The following is an 18,724-nucleotide window of genomic DNA, read 5'->3' as shown; positions in this document are numbered from 1 at the left end:
GGAACCACAAACTTAACTGAGGGTTTAAAGCATAAGCTGCTTTGTTATACTGAGATAACCGAGAGAAGAAAGCATAAAGCAGTTTCAGATTTATGGCAGGACTTGGTTGCTTTTGATAAAACTTAAGGTGAATTAAACAAAGCACAGTAAATTAGAGAACTTCTAGTCCCGCAAAAGACAAATTATGTGCAAAACCTTTAATTAGAGCTTTTTGTGTTTTAAACTTTCAATTTAAAATCTACTCTATATACATTTTCCTTTTCTGAGAAGATAATACACAAAGCTGGAAAATTCCCCCTCATTTTACTGAGAAATGAAGACACCCTTGTGCATTCGGAAGACGGAGATGACAGTTCTTGGGCTTAGTGATTTTCAGGTAAGATTCAAACTGCAGATACCAGCGGCATCTCCTTTTTCCAATTGAAAGGGAAAGCGTTTCAACAACGTACTTAAAACGGAAGAATATTATCACAAAAAAGCCTGAGCATTATGTTGATCGAGGTAAGCCTTACCTATTTTCTAAGTTATTTTTGACAATTGAGTGACACCTTACCAGACACCAAGCACTGCACAACAGCAAGCATCAACGCTCGTAAGACTAAATCAGATCCACCACTTTCTCAAAATATGTCCGTATAATTCTTAATTTGGAATAACATCTCTGACATTTGGAATAACATCTCTTTGACACAGGAGTACGAAAACCACCAGCACTGGTATTCGTCCTCTCCCACTGTTTGCGCCCGGGCAGGTCCTGCTCCCGTACCCCACTGAACGCGAGTGAGCGCACGCCGTGGGGCGCGCGGGGTGTTAGTTCCCTGCGCGTGTGTCCCAGCGCGTTTCCCCAAAGCGTAACCGACACAACAGTCACTTTCTTCCCATTCAGAGTTTTGCATCAGCGCCGTTTTGACTTTTTCCAGCAGTCGCACCACAGAACACACCAGTTTCGCCTCAGATCTAAACATTTCCCTCCGCCCCGCGCGCAGTGAACCGCGGGGGAGGGGGGGGGGGGGGGCGGTGGTGGTTTGCACAGGGCCCCCACAGGGCCCCCCGAGCCGCGCCCGCGCGGGGAGCGGGATCGCGCCTTTTCCTCACTACAAAACAAACACCCCCGGCCCGGCCCGGCCCGGCGGAGAGGCACATGCCCACGCGAGGGGGGCAAGGGGAGCGCTGCCCGCCGGGCACCGCCGGCACCAGGGACCAGCACACGCGCGCCGCGCCCGCCTGATCGCCGTTAGAAAAGCAGCCCGTCCGCCGCGCCACACGACATTAGCCACCGCTAATGAGCCCCGCTCAACGGCCGCCCGGAAGGGAACCGGCCGCCCTCGGCCCCTTCCCCTTCCCCTGCCGGCGCTGGGCCCGAGGCGCCGGCCCGGCCGGCCCCGGCGCTGCCTGCCGGGGGGTTTGGCTCCCGAAGCCCCCGAGCCGCCAGGCCGCCTCCGTGGACAGGCACGGCGCGCCCGCCGGCAGCGTGTCCGCGCTCGGGAGCCCCAGCACAGGCAGAGCGACCCCGACCCCGGCGGGCGGGGAGGGCTGGGGGGGGGTCCGGGGAGCGGCTCCGATGCAAACGCCTCGCCCGCCCCCCGCCGCCTCCCGCCCCGCCGGGCCGCCGCGCGCCTCCGCCCGCCCCGCCGCTCCCTGCCCGTCCGGGGGCAGGCCCAGCGCCCCGCCCGGCCCCGCCGCGCCCGCCCTCCCCGCCCCAACTCTGCCTTTCGGGCCCGCGCCTCACAGAGCGTCCGGGGGCAGGACCGCAGCAGACAGGGCCCAGCGGCGACTCTGTGCCCATGGCAACGCGGCGGGGGCGCGGGGGAGCCGGCGCGCGGCGGGGGGGGGAGGGGAGCCGAATCGAACGCGGACCCCCAGAGCGGCAGGCAGCAGGCCTGGCGGGGAGCCGCCGCCGCGCCGGGCGGGCAACCGCGCCGCGGGGCTCGGGGCAGTGCGATCCCGGCCGCCCCCCCGCCGGCAGCGGGACGCGGGGAAACCGCGCCGAGTCCCCGTGCCGGCAGCAGCAGGAGAAGGAGGGAAAGGGAGAGGCGGGCGGGCGGCGGCGGCGGGACCCCGGCGGCGGGAGGAGGCGGGTGCGGAGCGGAGGCATCGGGCCGGGAGGGGGCCGGTCCCGCCGGCCCAGGGGGTGGCGGCGGCGGCGGGGCTGGGTCCCTCCGCCGCGTGCTGGGGCCGGCGCCCCGCCCCGCCCGGGGGTCCCACCCCCTCCGGCTGCCCGCCAGCCGGGCGGGCAGCGGCCGAGCGAGCGCCCGGAGGGCCGGGCCAGGCCGGGCCGCGCCGGCTGCTCCCGCCGGCCGCCTTCCCTCCCTTCCCGTCCCTTCCCCGCCCGGGCCGGCCCCTCCCCTCCCCCGGCCCATTGATTTGCAGGCAGGCGGACGCACGCGGCGCCGCCGGGCTCGGCCAGGCCGCCCCAGGCCCGACGCGCCCCCCCGGCCCCGTTACCTGGCTCGGCCCCGCTTGACTCGGCGCTGCCGGGTCCCCCTCGCCGCAGCCCCCGCCTCAGCCCGGCCCGCTCCGCCTCCTGTTACAGCCCGTCGGGGAACAATGACGTCCCTCCGCCGGCCTCTTGCATCCGGGGCCCGGCGCCGGCCGGGCACAGCGGGCGGGGGGGAGGGAAGGAGGCGGCGGCGGCGGCGGGGGGGAGAAGCGAGCTCCTCCGGGTCACACGGGGACCGGCACCGCCCCTGTGCCGCTGCCGGGAGCCGCTAGAGGGGGCTCGGCGACCCCCGGTCAGGGCGAGGGGCCCGGGGGGGGCTCCCGTGGGGCTGAGGGGCCGGCGCGGGCGCCGCCGGGCGGTGCGGGGAGCCGCGGCCCCGCGCGGGGGTACGGGGTGTCCGCCAGCCCCGCTGCCTGAGGGGCCGGCCCGGCTCCGCGCCGCTGGGCGCGGCCTTCCCGCCCGGCTCTGCCTTCCGGGCCGCGTCTGCGCCTCTGCGCTTTACTCCTCCAGTCAACGTCTTACCGCTCCGCGCTCAAAAAGCGGCCATACGCGCTGGCCCGGCCCCGGGGCCGCCCACCGGGAGGCGGGCAGCCCCCGCCGGCGGGGGCGAAGGCCGGAGCCCGGCGCCCGGCATGTGGCGGGGCGGGTTCCCGCCGAGGGCCGCGGGCCGCCGCGCGCCGCCGCCCGCCATCGAGTTCCCTGAGGAGAGCCCGGAGCCGCGCTTCGACGGTAAGCGGGGCGGGCGGGGGCCGCCCTGCCCTTTGCGGCACCGTGCGCGGCGGGGCCCCCGGCTGCGGGGCGGGGCGGGACGGGACAGACGGAGGGCAGAGGCGCCGCCATCGCCGGGAGAGGCGCCGCCGCGGGGGCTGCGGCAGCCGGCGGGCCCTGGGCAGCGCGGGCGGCCCCCTCCCGCCGGCCAGCCTCGGCCCCTCCGGTTAGCCGCTTTCCGGGTGCGCTTGCACAAATTAATTACAGTGACTTTGCTAATTCGCGCCTTAAGGCTCTCGCTCGGCGGCGGCGCGCGCGGTGCCTTGGCGAGCGGGGTCGTGTCGAAGCTGCGCCGGTCCGTGCGTGGCGATGGCGGCGCGGCGAAGGGGCGGACGCCGAGGGCTGAACTCGCTCTTGTCTGCCCCGTCCAGAGTCGGATGTGCCGGCGGAGCTGCGCGTGGCGAACGGGTCGCAGAAGTTTGTGAACTTCACCTCCACCATCCAGAACCAGCTGCTGCTCGTGTCGCTGCTGGAGCACCTCTGCCACATGTACACCCACAACCCCGTCCGTTCCAGGTGTCTCTTCCGAAGTTAGTAAGCGCCGTCCTGTCCGCTCTCCGGCCGCCCCGCCGCGGCGCCCGCCGGGCTCTCCTGCGCAGTTACCGCCTTACATCGGTGCGGAGCCGCAGGTCTCATCCCGTCGGACCAGAGTAATTCTGAGAAGGGGATGAGTACCCTGGATCAGCTCAGCTGGGAATGAGGACCTGTCTTGGTTTTGAAAACAGTAACAGGCTGTTGCGGTAGTGCAGGGATCAGGCGGTTCCGTTCCGGCTGCATCGTGAGGGGGGTAGCAGGATAAGTTATCTAACTGTTCAACCCGATCTAAAAACACAGACAGAAGAGGAATGTAATAATAACATTTATCAAGAAATAGCGTGGTCCTCACCAAATCTCTCAAAATTACGGTCTGTGACAATCAGAGTAAATACCTTTCCGAGTCCTTTATTTTCCCATAAAGTCTTTCGCTATAATTCAGGGAGCTGGCGTTTTTAGGTGTGAAGTGTTTCTTTTGAAATGCGTTTCTTTTTGGTGTGTGACTTAGGTATTTTGTTCATTTAGGCACATAGTTAATGCATTTAAGAAACAATCACCAAGGTTTTTCTCCTTACTATACACGATTGTAGAAAATAAAATCTAATATATTGCTCATGCTTAAAATTGAAGCCATTTATAGCATTCAGTAACAATGGTGCAGACAACTGTCATTTTTTTATTCTCTAAGTCTGATGTAGATTTTTGGCCCTACTTCTTACTAGTATCTCTATCAAAACCAAAAATACCAGGGGAAAAAACCAACCAAATTTCATCCTTTTGGGAGAGGAACACAAAAAAAACCCAAAACAAAACACCAACCCGGGCACCTTCCAAAGGCTGTAGCTGCTTGGCTTCCCGGTGTACGTTTATGGAAAATGACGTTCCTCTGTTGGTATAATTTAAACCAGTTTCCCAAGTGGAATAAACCTGATGAATAAAAGAAAAACATACTGTAGTAATCGTATCTGTTTTGTGGTTTTGGTTGGCATGTTCATGTTGGCAAGGCTGGGTTTTCCCACTTTTTGGGTGTGTGTAACTGGGTCCATAAGGCCTTCGTAGCAAAATTCCTGATTTCTTATAGGTTCGCTTTCAATAATTTGTATCTCCTTTAAAAGATAAAGTAATAGGCTGATTTTTGAAATACTGGTACTAAAGAAACATTTAAAAAAACCCACCTCTTAAGAGCAAGTTTGGTTTAAGGCCCTGGAACTCCTAAAACTTCTAAGTACACTTTTGTAGCATCTTCACAGTTGCACCCATCACCAGTACTTGTTATTTTTTTGTCTGCCGCAGCATTATTTTACTCCAGCTGAGACGTGGTGCTTCAGGGGGGATGGAAGGGAGGGACTTCATCCTTTACGTGCACAAATGTGTGAGTTCATATATGAATTAGGAAACCTTGACATTACTGCTTTTTTATAAACGTGTCCTCATAACTGTGAACATGCTTTGAATTTCTCTTGTCACCCTTGGACTAGTAAGTGAATGGGTGGATGTTTGTATAATTCATTTACTGAGATAAGGAAGAAGAAGAAATGCGGTTGTGACCATGAAGGGCATGGCAAATAACTGTATTATGCAAAGGGATTCCCACAGAGCAGCTCTAGTTTGGATTTAATTAGGTTTTATTGCTAAGAGTATGGGAAACGGCATTAGAGTAGGACTGACTGTTCGGTTTTTCAGATGCACTGTCTTTCAAGGAAAGTTTAAAAAACAACAACCGTTTACATGGTCTTGCTGGCAGAATTTATTTAATGTGACTGTCCTCTGTTCCTTCGTACAGTCCTTCGCCAGGCTTTCACAAGAACAGGGTTGCTCTCCCCTTTTGCCTTCTGCGATGAATTTAGTACTGTGAGACTGCAGCATAATAGAGCCATTACTGAACTAATGAAAGCAGCTAATCGACAAATACTTAGTGGGGTAAGCTTTGTTAAATTTCTTTGGCAACCTCTGCATTAAGGAATTAACACATCATTGCATCCAAAGAAGTTTTTGTTGGGAGGGGGTGTCTTTTAATATTGGATTGGGTCTTTAATAATTATGCAAAATGGTACTCCCATTCTGCCTTAGCCGTTTGGGATGGCATGTTCTGGTTCTGCAGGTGCAAACCAAAGCTTTTGAAGCCAGCACTATTTTGTTCCTTATTAAATAATAAAACCTAAAAGTTAAAAACTTTATAAACGCATGCAAGGTGTTTTGAGTGTTGCTCCACCTTTTTTTTTTGACAATGGACAGACACCCATTTTCAACTTCTAACAGTTCCAGTTGATTATGTTAACACCCTCCTAGTTACATTAGTGGGGGGCATAATTTGTATGCTGCGTAATGTGCTTCAGGCTGCTGAATCAGACCAGTTTGCTTATCTCGCTGCTTGAACTAAGCTAGTTAATTTTGTCTTAAGCACATTTTAAAGCCCTCATTTTATCCTGTTTGCCAGCAGAACTCTAAAGGGCAGTAATCTCTCCAGTGGAGAGATGTTAGCAGATTACTGGTGGCATAATAATACTTTAATTTGGTGAAGCTCTCTGCAGAATGAATGGCGATCGGAAACCTCGTTTCCTTCTAAGAACATAGTTGTAGTTTCTATTTTGATTAAGCTGTCTGTGCTGATGGCACAGTAGACCTGTTATTCTGTATGGCATGTTTTTATGTTGGATTTTGTTCTTTCATAGGAACTTGATAATGGAGATTCCCATGCAATTGGGTATGTATTCGAAGCATTTAGAAATATTAAACGACTCCCTCTGTAATGTTCCGTGCTCCACTCTGAATTTAATTAATACTGCATTTCATATTTTGGCTCTGAAACTTGGGGGAAAAAAAGTGAAAATTTCTCAAAACGATCTGGTGAAAATTCCTTCTTCAGTACAGTTTTCGTGGTTAGTGCCACCATTCAGGAAAACACCATTTATCAGGCATAAAATTAAAGATATCGTCTTAATTAAAGATATCGTCTTCCGTTAACAGAGTGCGATTTTGTAACACATGCATGCTGTTGCAGTCTGCTGGTTTTCAGTATTCGCTATGGTAATGTCGAAGTATTTACTTCTTTTTGTAATGTAAATAGTATTTCTAGATTTTGCACACCTGTAGCCTATGTAATACCTTTCTTTATAAGTTGTAATTTTGTTTAATGCAGCCTAACTTCTTTGATTAGGGAGAAAGAAGTTCTCTTTGAAGCACAGACTTCACGATACTTGAATGAATTTGATGAGGTTGCCAGGCTAGGAAAAGGAGGATATGGTAAAGTATACAAGGTATTCTTTACCTCCCATTTATAACTTATCAGTTTATGTCTAGTTTTCCTTTGAAATTTAGAGTTACTGTTTTCACTGTTTTGTTTATTTTTCTAACAGAAAACCAAAATTACTAATTTCCAATAGAGCAGGTGCAAACCCGCACATGTGAAGGATGTCGGCATTTCATTTCAGAAGATGCTCATTTGTGGTTTCTGTTTTCTGTTTGTCAGAAGCAGGATATATCGGATGTTTTACTTTGTGCATTTTGACCCTTTTAAAGTGAATGAAAACTCCTTACTTCTTGTGTGAAGTATTGTGGTATATTGACTTAAACCAGCCTCAGGAACTGATTAGTCTGCACGCTGCAATGTTCCAGTTGTGGCTGCTTGAAAAAAGGTGGCCTTAATATGAATATAGACCGTCCAACCCAATGTTGAATTGTGTTCAATACTTGTAGCATATGGCCAGCCTAAGGTTCCCCACGTGGTATGTGCCATATGTAAATGACAGTTGGGGTCTCACAGATTTATTGAGAACCTGTTTAAGCAGTTACCAGGACCTATCAGCATTTTTTTTATTGATGGAAAGATAGCTGTAAAGCTGCGTATTTCACAAAGATTGGATTAGGTGTTTACAGTCCTGAAAGAAGGCAAAAGTGGAGTATCCTGATCTTAGACAGCTGGGGTCTAATCGCAGTTTTATTCTCTGATACGGGTGAAAGGTTATCTGAGTGGAGTGCAGAAGTTAATTTTTAGAAAATAGTTGGTTCTAAAGGATTTAATAATTCATTAATCTAAACACATTAACAACTAATTTTGTCTTATTGCAATTGTTTTCAGGTCAGAAACAAGCTAGATGGCCAGTTCTATGCTATCAAAAAAATTAACATTAAGAAGGCTACAAGAAGAGATTGCATGAAGGTATTCTTTTTTCCTGTGTTTCATCTCTGTTTTAACTCCCTGTCTGCTCTGGCTGATTCTGATTTAATTTAGTAATGCAGTTGCTTCCCAAAGCATCAAAGTCAGTAATAACGTTTTTTCCACATTCTGAGTTTCTAAGATTTGACCCTATCAATAACTAGTAGAAAAAAGGTAAACGAGAGGTATTTAAGTCCATTAAAGGAAATGTATTAACTTGAATTTGATCATCTCTGCAACTGTGAAAATCATAATTTGTTTTAGAGCTTCCAAATTTTCTCCATTACTGTAATAATTTTATCTGTTCTTTCTCTGTCAGAAACTGTTATTTTTTATTATCTTTTGGGTTTAGGCGCTCAGAATAGAGGACTGTCATACTGTTTCTTTTTTGTCTTTTTAGGTGCTACGAGAAGTTAAAGTGCTGGCTGGGCTGCAGCATCCTAATATTGTAGGCTATCATACTGCTTGGATGGAACAAGTTCAAACAGTACGCCCAAAAGGCAAGTACAGCGCGTTGTGTAATTCTTGCTTGTGTCCTGCTTGGATTCCCTCTTATTAAGATTCCCTCTTATTTTGCTTTCCCCAGGAGAGTTTTTAAATTTGATGAATTGCATTTCATAGTTCTGCAGTGACAGAGCAATCTGGGTTTTTTTTGTGTATCAGCTACTGTCTGTAACTGTTGAGAATTTATCAACTTTTATGTTCATTTTACACCTCTTCCCTGCCCCCTTTTTTTTTCTCTCAGGTTCTCTGTTCTCGGCTTTTCCCCCACTTTGTCCTTTGGTCCCTTTGTAACCCTATTCCTTTGGTCCCTTTCTTTCTTGTCCTTTTCTGGAATACCTTTAGCAGTTAAACCTTTTGATCCTCTCTTGGTGGGAGGTTTGCTTATGCTCTGTATGACTTTTTTGCTCTCCACGTCAGTGACTTGACACCCAGTCAGCCATAAGCACAAAAGAAAATGGAGAGGAAGTTGACAGTATAGTTAAACAGACAAGACTTTTTAACCGATGATACTGGGAATCTCGAAGGATGCAACTTTGTAGTGCTAGGAGTATTTCACAAGTATTTAATGGTGGTAATGTAAGTACATAAGTAGATCTATAGGTAGTTTTCTTTGGCTTACAAGATCGGTGTTTCATATTTGCTTCTGTGTGCTAACACAAACTGCTTTTTTGCATAAATATACAAGTTTAATGAAAATTATTTCCAAAATGTCAGGTGTCATCAAAACAGCAGCAGGGTGATGCAAAGGATGGTGCCTTATGGAGTTGCTTCTTTTATTGCATATTATCATATACATTACAAGCCCTAATTTTGAACAGGGTAACTTCTTAAAGGTGAAATCTAGGTGAATACGTAAAAGGATCCAGTACAACCCTTTCAGTGACCTTGTGTAACATGTATTTTCTTTTCAATTAAAGAATAATGAAAAACATATTATGGTTGCTTCTTAGTACACTAAGAAACACTTTCTGCAGCAGCAGTAATAGAGAAAAAGATATCTACAGGTAATGAAGTTAAATTCAGTAAGATCCTGTAGCCTAAATGTTAATTTATAGTAAATGTATGCATGCTTTGTTTTGTAAAATACCATATTTATCTTTTTCATCCAATAGATAAAACAACGGAGTTGCAGCCATTATCTTTGAAGCAAGAGAGTGGCAAGTAAGAATGATAAATCTCAGTGATAACATTTATTTGGCTTTAAAATAAGGCTCTTCTTTAAAGTAACATTGAAAGAGTACAGAATTCAGCATATATTGCACAAGTGCAAATTATAACAAAAAAAAAAGTCTTAATTATCCTTGTCATTTTTCTCTTCTGGTTGCGTAAGCTGAGGAGTATTGCTGGGTACTTCTACCTTCTTTGGACCTCTCTAGTTTCTATTGGAGTCTTACTGGGGCGATAGGGCCTTCTGTTTCTCAGCGGTGTTGATCAGCCCTTTGAGTAAGGAGATGGAGCCCTGTGAGAAATACAGCGTAACTTCCTGGGTTTAAAGGAATGGAGATGCATCGTGTTTCTGTCCAGGGAATGCTGTGACCCAGTACTGCGTGTATCTGTGTTTGGGTCAGCCATCAGAAATCCCTGCTGGGGGAGGGGCTGGAGCCCACACTGCCAGTTACATCATCCTCAAGTTTTCTGTGGGGAAGGAGCTGAGCTCTTACTCTGGAATGCAGTTTGCAATTGAAAAAAATAAATAATAAAGTTTTCAGAATGGTGTATCACTAATAGATGGTATAAAACTGTGTAGATATTCTGATTTCTCTCCTGTACTTTATTGTTTTCAGTGATGGCTGTCACATTCAGAGCGTGGAAAGTGACAGTTCAATTATCTTTGCTGACCTTACTTCACAAGAAAAGAAGTCCGGTGACAGTACCAGTCTTAGAAATCTGGATAATGAATTAGTGCAGAATATGGATGTAAGGAATGATTTTACAAACAGCAATAGTAAAGAGCATATGAAACCGAACAAATGTGAATTATCTGTAGAATTACAAGAAGACTCTGTAAGTAGTGTTAGCAGTGGATCAACTGATGTGAAAAATCATTCAGCGTCGGGACCTCACTCTAGTGTGGATCAAGGTGCTAGCACTGGAAGTAAATCCTGCACTGAAGAATGCTCCAAGAATGATATAGCTCTCTGTGGAGAGTTTGAGGTAAATACAGTTCTCTTTAAATATACTTAACTGCTGCCTAATTTAATGAAGATTGTAAAGTAGAGTTTGGTAGGCAGAGGGATGCTTCATAATGATAAATTTTAAAAAACTGAAATTACTGCGATTAAAACAAAAAAATACAGACAACTTTTTTCTTAAGTGGGTAACACCATTACAAGGAAGCTGACCAGAGGAGCTGGCAAAACTTGGCATGCAAGAAGGTTTCCATGTATTGGTTATCTGGGATCCTTTCAAAGTACCTACATGAACAAAAAGTGCTACTCCTGCATAAAAAAAAAAGATAAAATCAAACTTGAAAATCTTCGGTATTCAGTAATGATGGCTAATTCAGATACTATTGATGTGAGTGTCTAGGTATGTATTGTGGTGCCTGTAGGATTGCGTGTGAAACGGAGAGGAGCCGATTTGGGCAGGGAATCGCCACTCTGCCTGTGCTCTAAAACTTGTCTGGCTTTCTGAAATAGCACAGTCAGCTCTGGAACGCTTCAGGCTTTTGCTGTCATTTGGAGTTCCCTCTTGCAAGAAATCCAAGTTTTTAAAGGTGTTCGCTTGAGTTGTCCAGGTTATCAGATGAACTAGTACATTATCAGAAACTGAGTATGAAGTTACATATTTGTGTTAATGTATCATAAAGCTCCGTATCAAAAGGTTGCATTTTTTTACTATTTTATATTGACTCATACTATTTTCTTAAGCCAGAATGAACCTCTGTTCAGTATGTCTAGAAGCTTTTAAATTGTAATTTGAATATTAAGGTATGTAGCTGTCTATTTTGTTAGATTTTATCATATAAAAATTGTTAAAATTTGAGGAACAAGCAAAAAAAACCACCCCAGAACTAGATAGCGTTATTGCATCTGCTTCTTGAATGTAGATTAGTAATACTGTATTTGATGTCAATTTGGTATCTAATTGTTGTTTTAGTTTAAAAAAACAATTTTTTAATTTTAAAGAAAATAAGAAAATACTGTTCAGATTACAGTGGCAAAATCATGGACCATTGCTTTTCCGTTAGGTGGAGTATCGTTTGATGCTTCATATACAGATGCAACTCTGTGAAATATCCTTGTGGGATTGGATCGTTGACCGTAACAAAAGATGCAACGAGAGAACAGAGGAAACTTCCAGTAAGATTCATCACTGTCTTAAAAAATTACGTATTTGTTATAAAGCAAATATTTCTTTTTTCCTAGTTGGAAGTCCGCTTGCCTGAACTTACGTTTTATTTCAGGAACTTACAATATGGATCTTCTTAATTAGATTCTTTATTCGCTTAATCAAATAGCGGCCAGTATTGAATCTTTGTACGATAGATGTTGGTAAAAGAGATTTAAGTTCTAGACAACTCTTCAAAAAAGAATGAATTTATGCCTGAGGCATAGTTGTTACCTGGAGAGATCTGTACCTGGGCAATGCTGCCTGTTTGGAATGGAGTTTCTTATTGACAGAATCTGCTTTTTCTCAGTAAGCTGTTTAAATGATTGAAATTTTGCTTTGGTAGTAGTCTTGCTGCTACAAAATAGAGCTCTTCACAGGCTAATGTATCTGCTGTGGAAAATATAAATACATCTTTTGTTCCAGATAGATTGCAACATGCTTAAAAGCTTGTAAGTTTGTTCTTAAGAATCAAAACTCTTATGCAGGCTAATTTGTCTTTGGGCTAAAGAATCTAACATTTACTTTGCTTGAGTGGCCAGAGGAGTTCTCACGCCCTGATACCAAGCCGTCTTCATTAATGGTTGACATTTGGAAGAACAAGTCTCATGCTGTTAAAGCGTTAGAGACATGTTCCTTTCTCTGGGGTGGTTGTAGGAAAAAAGCGTACACTTAACAGATTGTAAGACACAAACTGTATAATTAATGTTTAATCTTAGTTTTAATCGCTATTAAAATAAATCTGTTGTTCACTTCAGTCATGGAGTAAGGTTTACCAGCTAACTATCAGCTGACTTCCACAAATCTCTCCTGTAATTATAGTCCTTTTAGCTTTCATAAGCTAGAAGATGACATTCCTGGTCAGGCAATGGCAGAATTCTTGGCAAGGCCAAACGCCCTTTTCACACATTTTCACAGGCGACAGGGGAGGAGAGGTGAATGCTGTCATAGGTTAAACATTAAGAAACTGAAACCTAAGTAGGAGTAAATGGTGAGTGTTCAAAGTGGCAACAGACGTGTTAGATCTGGGTCATTAGAGTAGGAAGACAGTGTAGTTTAATAAAATAATAATGTGGGAAATGGTAAGTTCATTTAGGGACGGCTACAGCCAGAGGAGACTTGGGAATTTCAGAGGGTGGCACAACAGCAGAGGAAGGGTGCAAATCAATACAGAAAATGTGTCGTTACGTAAATTAGTATGAGTTTATCTGGAACTGTATTTTTCGTTCCAATTCAGTACTTACATGGAAGTAAAGAGTTTGTTAACTTCATAATCAAATAGCTATATGGTGGGGTTTGGAGCGATGTTTTCAGGCAGACATATGTTCATGTCTCCTGAACTTTCCTTTTTGAAATGTTGAGGTTAGTGACTTTTTGCTGTTTGAAAAATACTATCATCTTAGGAGAACCATGGGAAATTCCATTTTTAACCTATGCTCATTCTGTTAAAAATTTCTTCCACATTATAAATAAACAGAATTCAATAAGACATACCACCATAAGCTTAATAACTCAGTAAGATTAGCTGAAATAATTCAGATTTTAAATTGTTTTAAGGTCCGTACCATCTTGTGGATGTCCGCTGGACAATGAAAATTTTTCAAGAGTTAATAGAAGGAGTATGCTATATCCACAGCATGGGAGTGATGCATCGAGACATTAAAGTAAGTTCATCAAATTATTACTTGAGGTTAAAAAAAACAAAGATAACTTACATTATGGGAGAACAAAAGCAACTTAATAGTTAAATTTGAGATGACTTAGGCTCTTAAGAATTTAGCTATGTTACATATGAAAAAATACATTGTCTGCGCTATACGAGTACCATACTTGCTTCACTGTAAGCATTACTCGATTATATTGACTTACGAGTGAATTATAATTAAGCTCTGGAACCGTCTTCTCCTTTGTGAAGCCATTTTCTTGTCCTAAACAGGGATGGTCCGATTGATTTTGTTTTGGTCTTTCCTTAACCAGGGTAGGACCTAAATTGCCTAAATACCTAAAAAAAAATTCTTTTAGGTAATTATAAAAATAAGCAAAGCCTCTTGACCTACACCTTGATTTGCTAACAGCATGCCAGTTAGCTTTTGAAAATATGTTCAAGTTATAGTTATTTGCTTTATGAAAAAAAAATAATTCCCTCAGTTGCGAATAATTGCTGTCTTTCAAAATGGTTGCTCTCTCCTCTAAAAGACTGAAATTGTAGGTGACAATAGTGACTGAATGAAAAGTTTTGGTTTCATTTCTACTAAAAGTAACAAAGAGCAGACTTTAAAAAATAACACTTTGAATTATTAGAATATGTTCCTGTGAAGGTTGTTTGGAACTGTAATCATAAGAATAGTTTTTATTTACTTACTGGCTGGCTTAAATGTAAAGCATAGGTAGATATATCTCAGCCCCCCACCCCCTCCCCTTAGACTGATAGAATCAAATAGCAAGAATGTGGATGTGTATTTTCCTACTCTGCTTCCTACAGAGGTTCTCTGCATCTGATTCGGTAGCTATATGAGGAAATTAATGTAAAAACTGATGATTAAAACTCCACATGTGGAAACTTGGAACCACTTGAAAACACACAATCTTAATTTTGGATTAATTTTAATTTTTCTGCCAACGGTTTCGGGGTCAGGAGTTTTTCCGTTTGCTTTCCTGTTTAGCATCATCATGGCCTTATTTTCTGAAGTCCTGGTAGTTTTATAAAGAATTCCATACAGTTACTGGGAGCCTTGTTTTGAGCCTGTGCTCATTGTTTTCACCATATATTCTTATAGTAGTGGTTTTGCAGATATCTTGCAGAGACAATAATTTCTGTGATAATGTTATAAAAAGGCGTTCATCATCTGAAATTGTGAGAACATAAGTCCAGGTAGGTAGGCGTCTGTGATTTATCTCTTCACTTTGGTGGAGATGAGAAGCCTAGAACTTCTTCAGTGGTGCTGTACCTTTTACGTTTGGGCTGCGTTGAAGAAATGAAAACAGTGGAGATTGCCCATCTCTTGTTAACCTGTTCATGTCTGCTCTGTACTGTAACAGAAGATCAACTATTTCCTCTCTGCCACCTGAGCAGGCCTCATGAATAGCTGTTCATCCTTCACCATCTTGGGTGTTAACGTTGGCTCCATTACCTAATAGGAAATGGATGCAATCTGTGTTGATACCTAAAATTCTGCTTGCTTTAGACGATGCTGTGCACAGTGGAACATGAAGGGCAGTTCTTCTGCAGGTTGGACTGGCAAAGTTAATGTTTGCTCCAGAGGCGATTACAGTTGCTGTCACCTCTGTGTTTAGTGACCCTACAGCTGCGTGAAGAGATGTCCAGCCAGACTTGTCGGTGTCCTAAGTTAAGATAATACTGAAAAAGAATGGATATAGGTGAAAAGGCATCATCAGACTGTTCGCATAAACATGTCAGTCAGTCACATTTGTAATTACTCATTTCAGGATTTGTATGATGGTTTACATTTTGCAAGATGAAGAGACACATTTCTGTGTTATGCTGTGCAGTTGGTTGATTTCTGAAATTTGTCTGAAATGCATGTCCCAGCTGTAAGTACTAGGCAGATTTAGTAGAAGTTGAAGTGCTGTGTAGCCTCCTGTTATTTCTGTAACATAAAACATTGCTTTAAGTTAATTTCTTTTTATTAAGATAAAATTACTTAGACTAAAACTGGTAGGGTGTAACATAGTAACAGGTCCCAAAACTTCAGTTGTTAGAAGAAATTTTATGAGTTGCTGTGACCTAACAGAAGTTTGGTCATTAATTTGTATTTGCTAACCACAGCTTCTTTGTGCCCAGCAGGAATGCATAACATGGTGTTACGCCTTCAGTTCCTCTACTTCCTAGTTTTAGAGCATGAGAAATGAGTAGTTCATAGTTCAGCTTCAGGCCAGGGAGTCTCACAGAAGTGTAAGGAAGCAGAAGTTCCCTCTCATCTGTGCATACAGACATAATCTGGCAGTGCTTGGGCCTCTAGATTATAATATCAAAGAATGGTTTGGGTTGGAAGGGACCTTGAAGACCACCCAGTTCCACCCCCTGCCCTGGGTAGGGACACCTCCCACCAGCCCAGGTTGCTCCAAGCCCCGTCCAACCTGGCCCTGAACACCTCCAGGGATGGGGCAGCCACAGCTTCTCAGGGCAACCTGCGCCAGGGGCTCACCGCCCGCACAGGCAAGTTCTTCCTAAGATCTCGTCTCAATCTCCCCTTTTCCCGTGTAAAACTGTCCCCCCTTGTCCCATGGCTCCCCTCCCTGATCAGGAGTCCCTCCCCAGCTCTCCTGGAGCCCCTTCAGGCACTGGACGGGGCTCCGAGATCTCCCCGGAGCCTTCTCTTCTCCAGGCTGACCTCCCTCCCCCCCAAGTCTCCCAGCCCATCCTCCCAGCAGAGGGGCTCCAGCCCTCCCAGCATCTCCGGGGCCTCCTCTGGCCCCGCTCCAACAGCTCCGTGGCCTTCTGCTGTTGGGACCCCCCGAGCTGGAGGCAGCACTGCGGGGGGGTCTCCCCAGAGCACAGCAGAGGGACACAATCCCCCCCTCGCCCTGCTGGCCACGCTGCGGGGGATGCAGCTCGGGGTGCCGGAGGCTCACTGGGCTGTGAGCGCACGTTGCCGACTCATGTCCGGCTTTTCATCCCCCAGCACTCCCAAGTACCCCTCGGCAGGGCTGCTCCCCATCCCTCCATCCCCAGCCTGTGCTGGGACCAGGGGCTGCCCTGACCTGGGTGCAGGACCCCGCGCTTGGCCTTGTTGAACCTCATGAGGGTCACACAGGCACACTTCTTCAGCTTGTCCAGGTCCCTCTGGATGACATCCTGTCCCTCAGGTGTGTTGACCATGCTGCTCAGCCTGGTGTCATTGGCAAACTTGCTGGGGGTAACGTAACGCTAGCGTTTCTCCTCCTTAGTGGTCCCAAAGCCAAAATATATGGATACAACTATTTTGGTTTCTCCAGTCGGTGCTCTCTACTCACATCTGTCATCACTTTGGTTTTTTTCATAGTAACTTCCCAGAACGAAGTAGCGTGTTGCAGCTGTGCTTATCATATAGAAATGTATGTTTTGTTTTACATTATGTCTAGCCTGATACTCAGTCCTCCTTCCTGCTACATCGGTTGGTCTAACTTGCTGTCTGCTCTTGCCTGTTCCTGTTAATGTTACTGTTCTGCAAATTTCCCACTTTCTGCTGGGAAAAAAACCCCAAACTATCTTTCCACTAAATCTTTGTTTCTCCTGTTTTGCATTTCTTCCTGTTTTCTAGATCCTTCATATGTGGTCTGTCTGCCCAAATGTTGCTAACGTGTAATTTGGTATCGGCTATGACTGGTTTTTCTCTCACAAATGAAAGTGTTAAATAATTATACCTCCAAAACACTGGATTTTATACTTTGAAACAGCTGAAATGTCATAATTCTTTATATAGATGTATTTTAGATTTTATACTGTCTGGTTTTTTGTAGCCCAGAAATATCTTTCTGCATGGATCAGATCATCATGTAAAAATAGGAGACTTTGGATTAGCCTGCAAAGACCTTCTTTGGGATGATGCAGACCAGTGGTTTAAGACAGAAAGGATAAATGGTAAGAGAAAAAAGCCTAGTGGTGTTTCTATGATATTAAAACCATTAAATATTAACTTCTTAAGTGAAATGGTAACAACGTAACACTAGCTGAGTAAGCCTAAATTGCCTTTTTGAAGGACTGACGCACACTTCGGGCGTGGGGACCTGCCTCTATGCCTCACCAGAACAACTGCAGGGATCTCACTATGATTTCAAGGTAGGGAGTATTTTTTTTCTATTAACACATGACAATAGATAATAAGAATAAAACAAGTCTTTCAGTAGGTAAATACATAAATATTCTTCCTACTGTTACTCCTGTTTCTGTTGAAACATGGATTTCAACTTTGTCTTAGTTTGCTAATGCAAAAATTGTTTGCGTTTCCAAGATCATCTTGAAGAATCTATGTAGATTTGAATTTGTGTTCCTTTAGTAATCTCATGATACTTTTCATATCATGAAACTTTTTCATATTGTGATTTATTTTTTTTTTTAAGAAAAAGAAATCTAGTGAGTAACTAAAAATACCATTTATCCCAGAACTTTTTCTTCTCTCCCTTACCAGTCGGACATGTACAGCATGGGTGTTATCCTGCTAGAACTCTTCCAACCGTTTGGAACAGAAATGGAAAGAACAGAAGTTCTTACACATTTAAGGAACGGCCAAATTCCTCATACTTTCTATAAAAAATGGCCTGTTCAAGCCAAGTACGTTAAACTCCTCACCAGTCAGAGATGTACAGAAAGACCAACTGCTGCTCAGCTTCGTGAAAGTGAACTATTTCATACCACAGAACATGTAAGTTATGCCAATAACCTCAACCTTTACAGGATAAAGAAATATAAAAAGAAAATGCCCTTTGTTTCCCTGCCTGTATTATAGTAGCTTTTTTTTGTTTTAACTTAAGAGGATTGCATGATGGAGACTTTTTTTTTCTTATTACAGTATGTAGCCCACTATATTAATGTTTTCGGTGAAATAAGATGAGTGGTCATTAAGGATAAGGTAATTTTATGAAGACTGACAGTTGATTTACCTACAGCTTGAGGTATTTTTATAGTTTAGAAAAGCCTTTGAAGCTTTTCATTGGGTCTGCAGAATCTTTTTATAATTTTCCCTTTCCTTGCCACACTTTTTTGTTTGTGGATGAAATTCTATCAAATATACAAAACAGATGTGGTGCTGCAGAACGTGTGAACACAACTCAAATAGGTTAATAAGGCGTTATCCTTGTCTGTCTATAAATGAATTAAACCGACTCTCATTTTCAGGTTATTTCTAACCTACAACAGAAGGTGAGACAGCAAGAGGAAGAAATAGAGAAACTGAGAGAGAGGATAAGACTGCTTTCTCAAGAGCAAGATGAACATATGAGACTAGGATCCCCTGTTTAAGGACAGGAAGAACTAACGTCTATTGTATGCTAAG

General features: G+C 45.1%; 2 protein-coding genes across 2 annotated transcripts; one reads left to right on the top strand and one right to left on the bottom strand.

Moving 5' to 3' along the window:
- Nucleotides 1–3,072: 3,072 nt before the first annotated feature.
- EIF2AK1 (eukaryotic translation initiation factor 2 alpha kinase 1) lies at nt 3,073–18,709 on the top strand (the record flags this gene model as incomplete). Its single annotated transcript, XM_082490824.1, has 15 exons — nt 3,073–3,169; nt 3,580–3,738; nt 5,526–5,662; nt 6,415–6,446; nt 6,900–6,999; nt 7,821–7,901; nt 8,299–8,398; nt 9,515–9,563; nt 10,187–10,556; nt 11,593–11,704; nt 13,290–13,396; nt 17,193–17,313; nt 17,432–17,511; nt 17,861–18,094; nt 18,568–18,709. The coding sequence occupies 15 exons, from the start codon at nt 3,073–3,075 to the stop codon at nt 18,688–18,690; spliced, it is 1,902 nt and encodes a 633-aa protein (XP_082346950.1). The 3' UTR covers nt 18,691–18,709.
- ANKRD61 (ankyrin repeat domain 61) lies at nt 14,409–16,715 on the bottom strand (the record flags this gene model as incomplete). The annotated part of the gene is given in 6 exon segments (XM_082490421.1): nt 14,409–14,432; nt 14,436–14,633; nt 14,635–14,660; nt 14,663–14,822; nt 14,826–15,074; nt 16,707–16,715. Coding segments are annotated over 6 exon segments (666 nt in total).
- Nucleotides 18,710–18,724: the final 15 nt, after the last annotated feature.

The sequence above is a fragment of the Vanellus vanellus genome, assembly GCF_965231255.1.
Source record: "Vanellus vanellus genome assembly, chromosome: 14".
Lineage (NCBI taxonomy): Eukaryota > Metazoa > Chordata > Aves > Charadriiformes > Charadriidae > Vanellus > Vanellus vanellus.
Note: the sequence above shows the minus strand (reverse complement) of the source record. Positions and strands in the feature narration are given on the sequence as shown.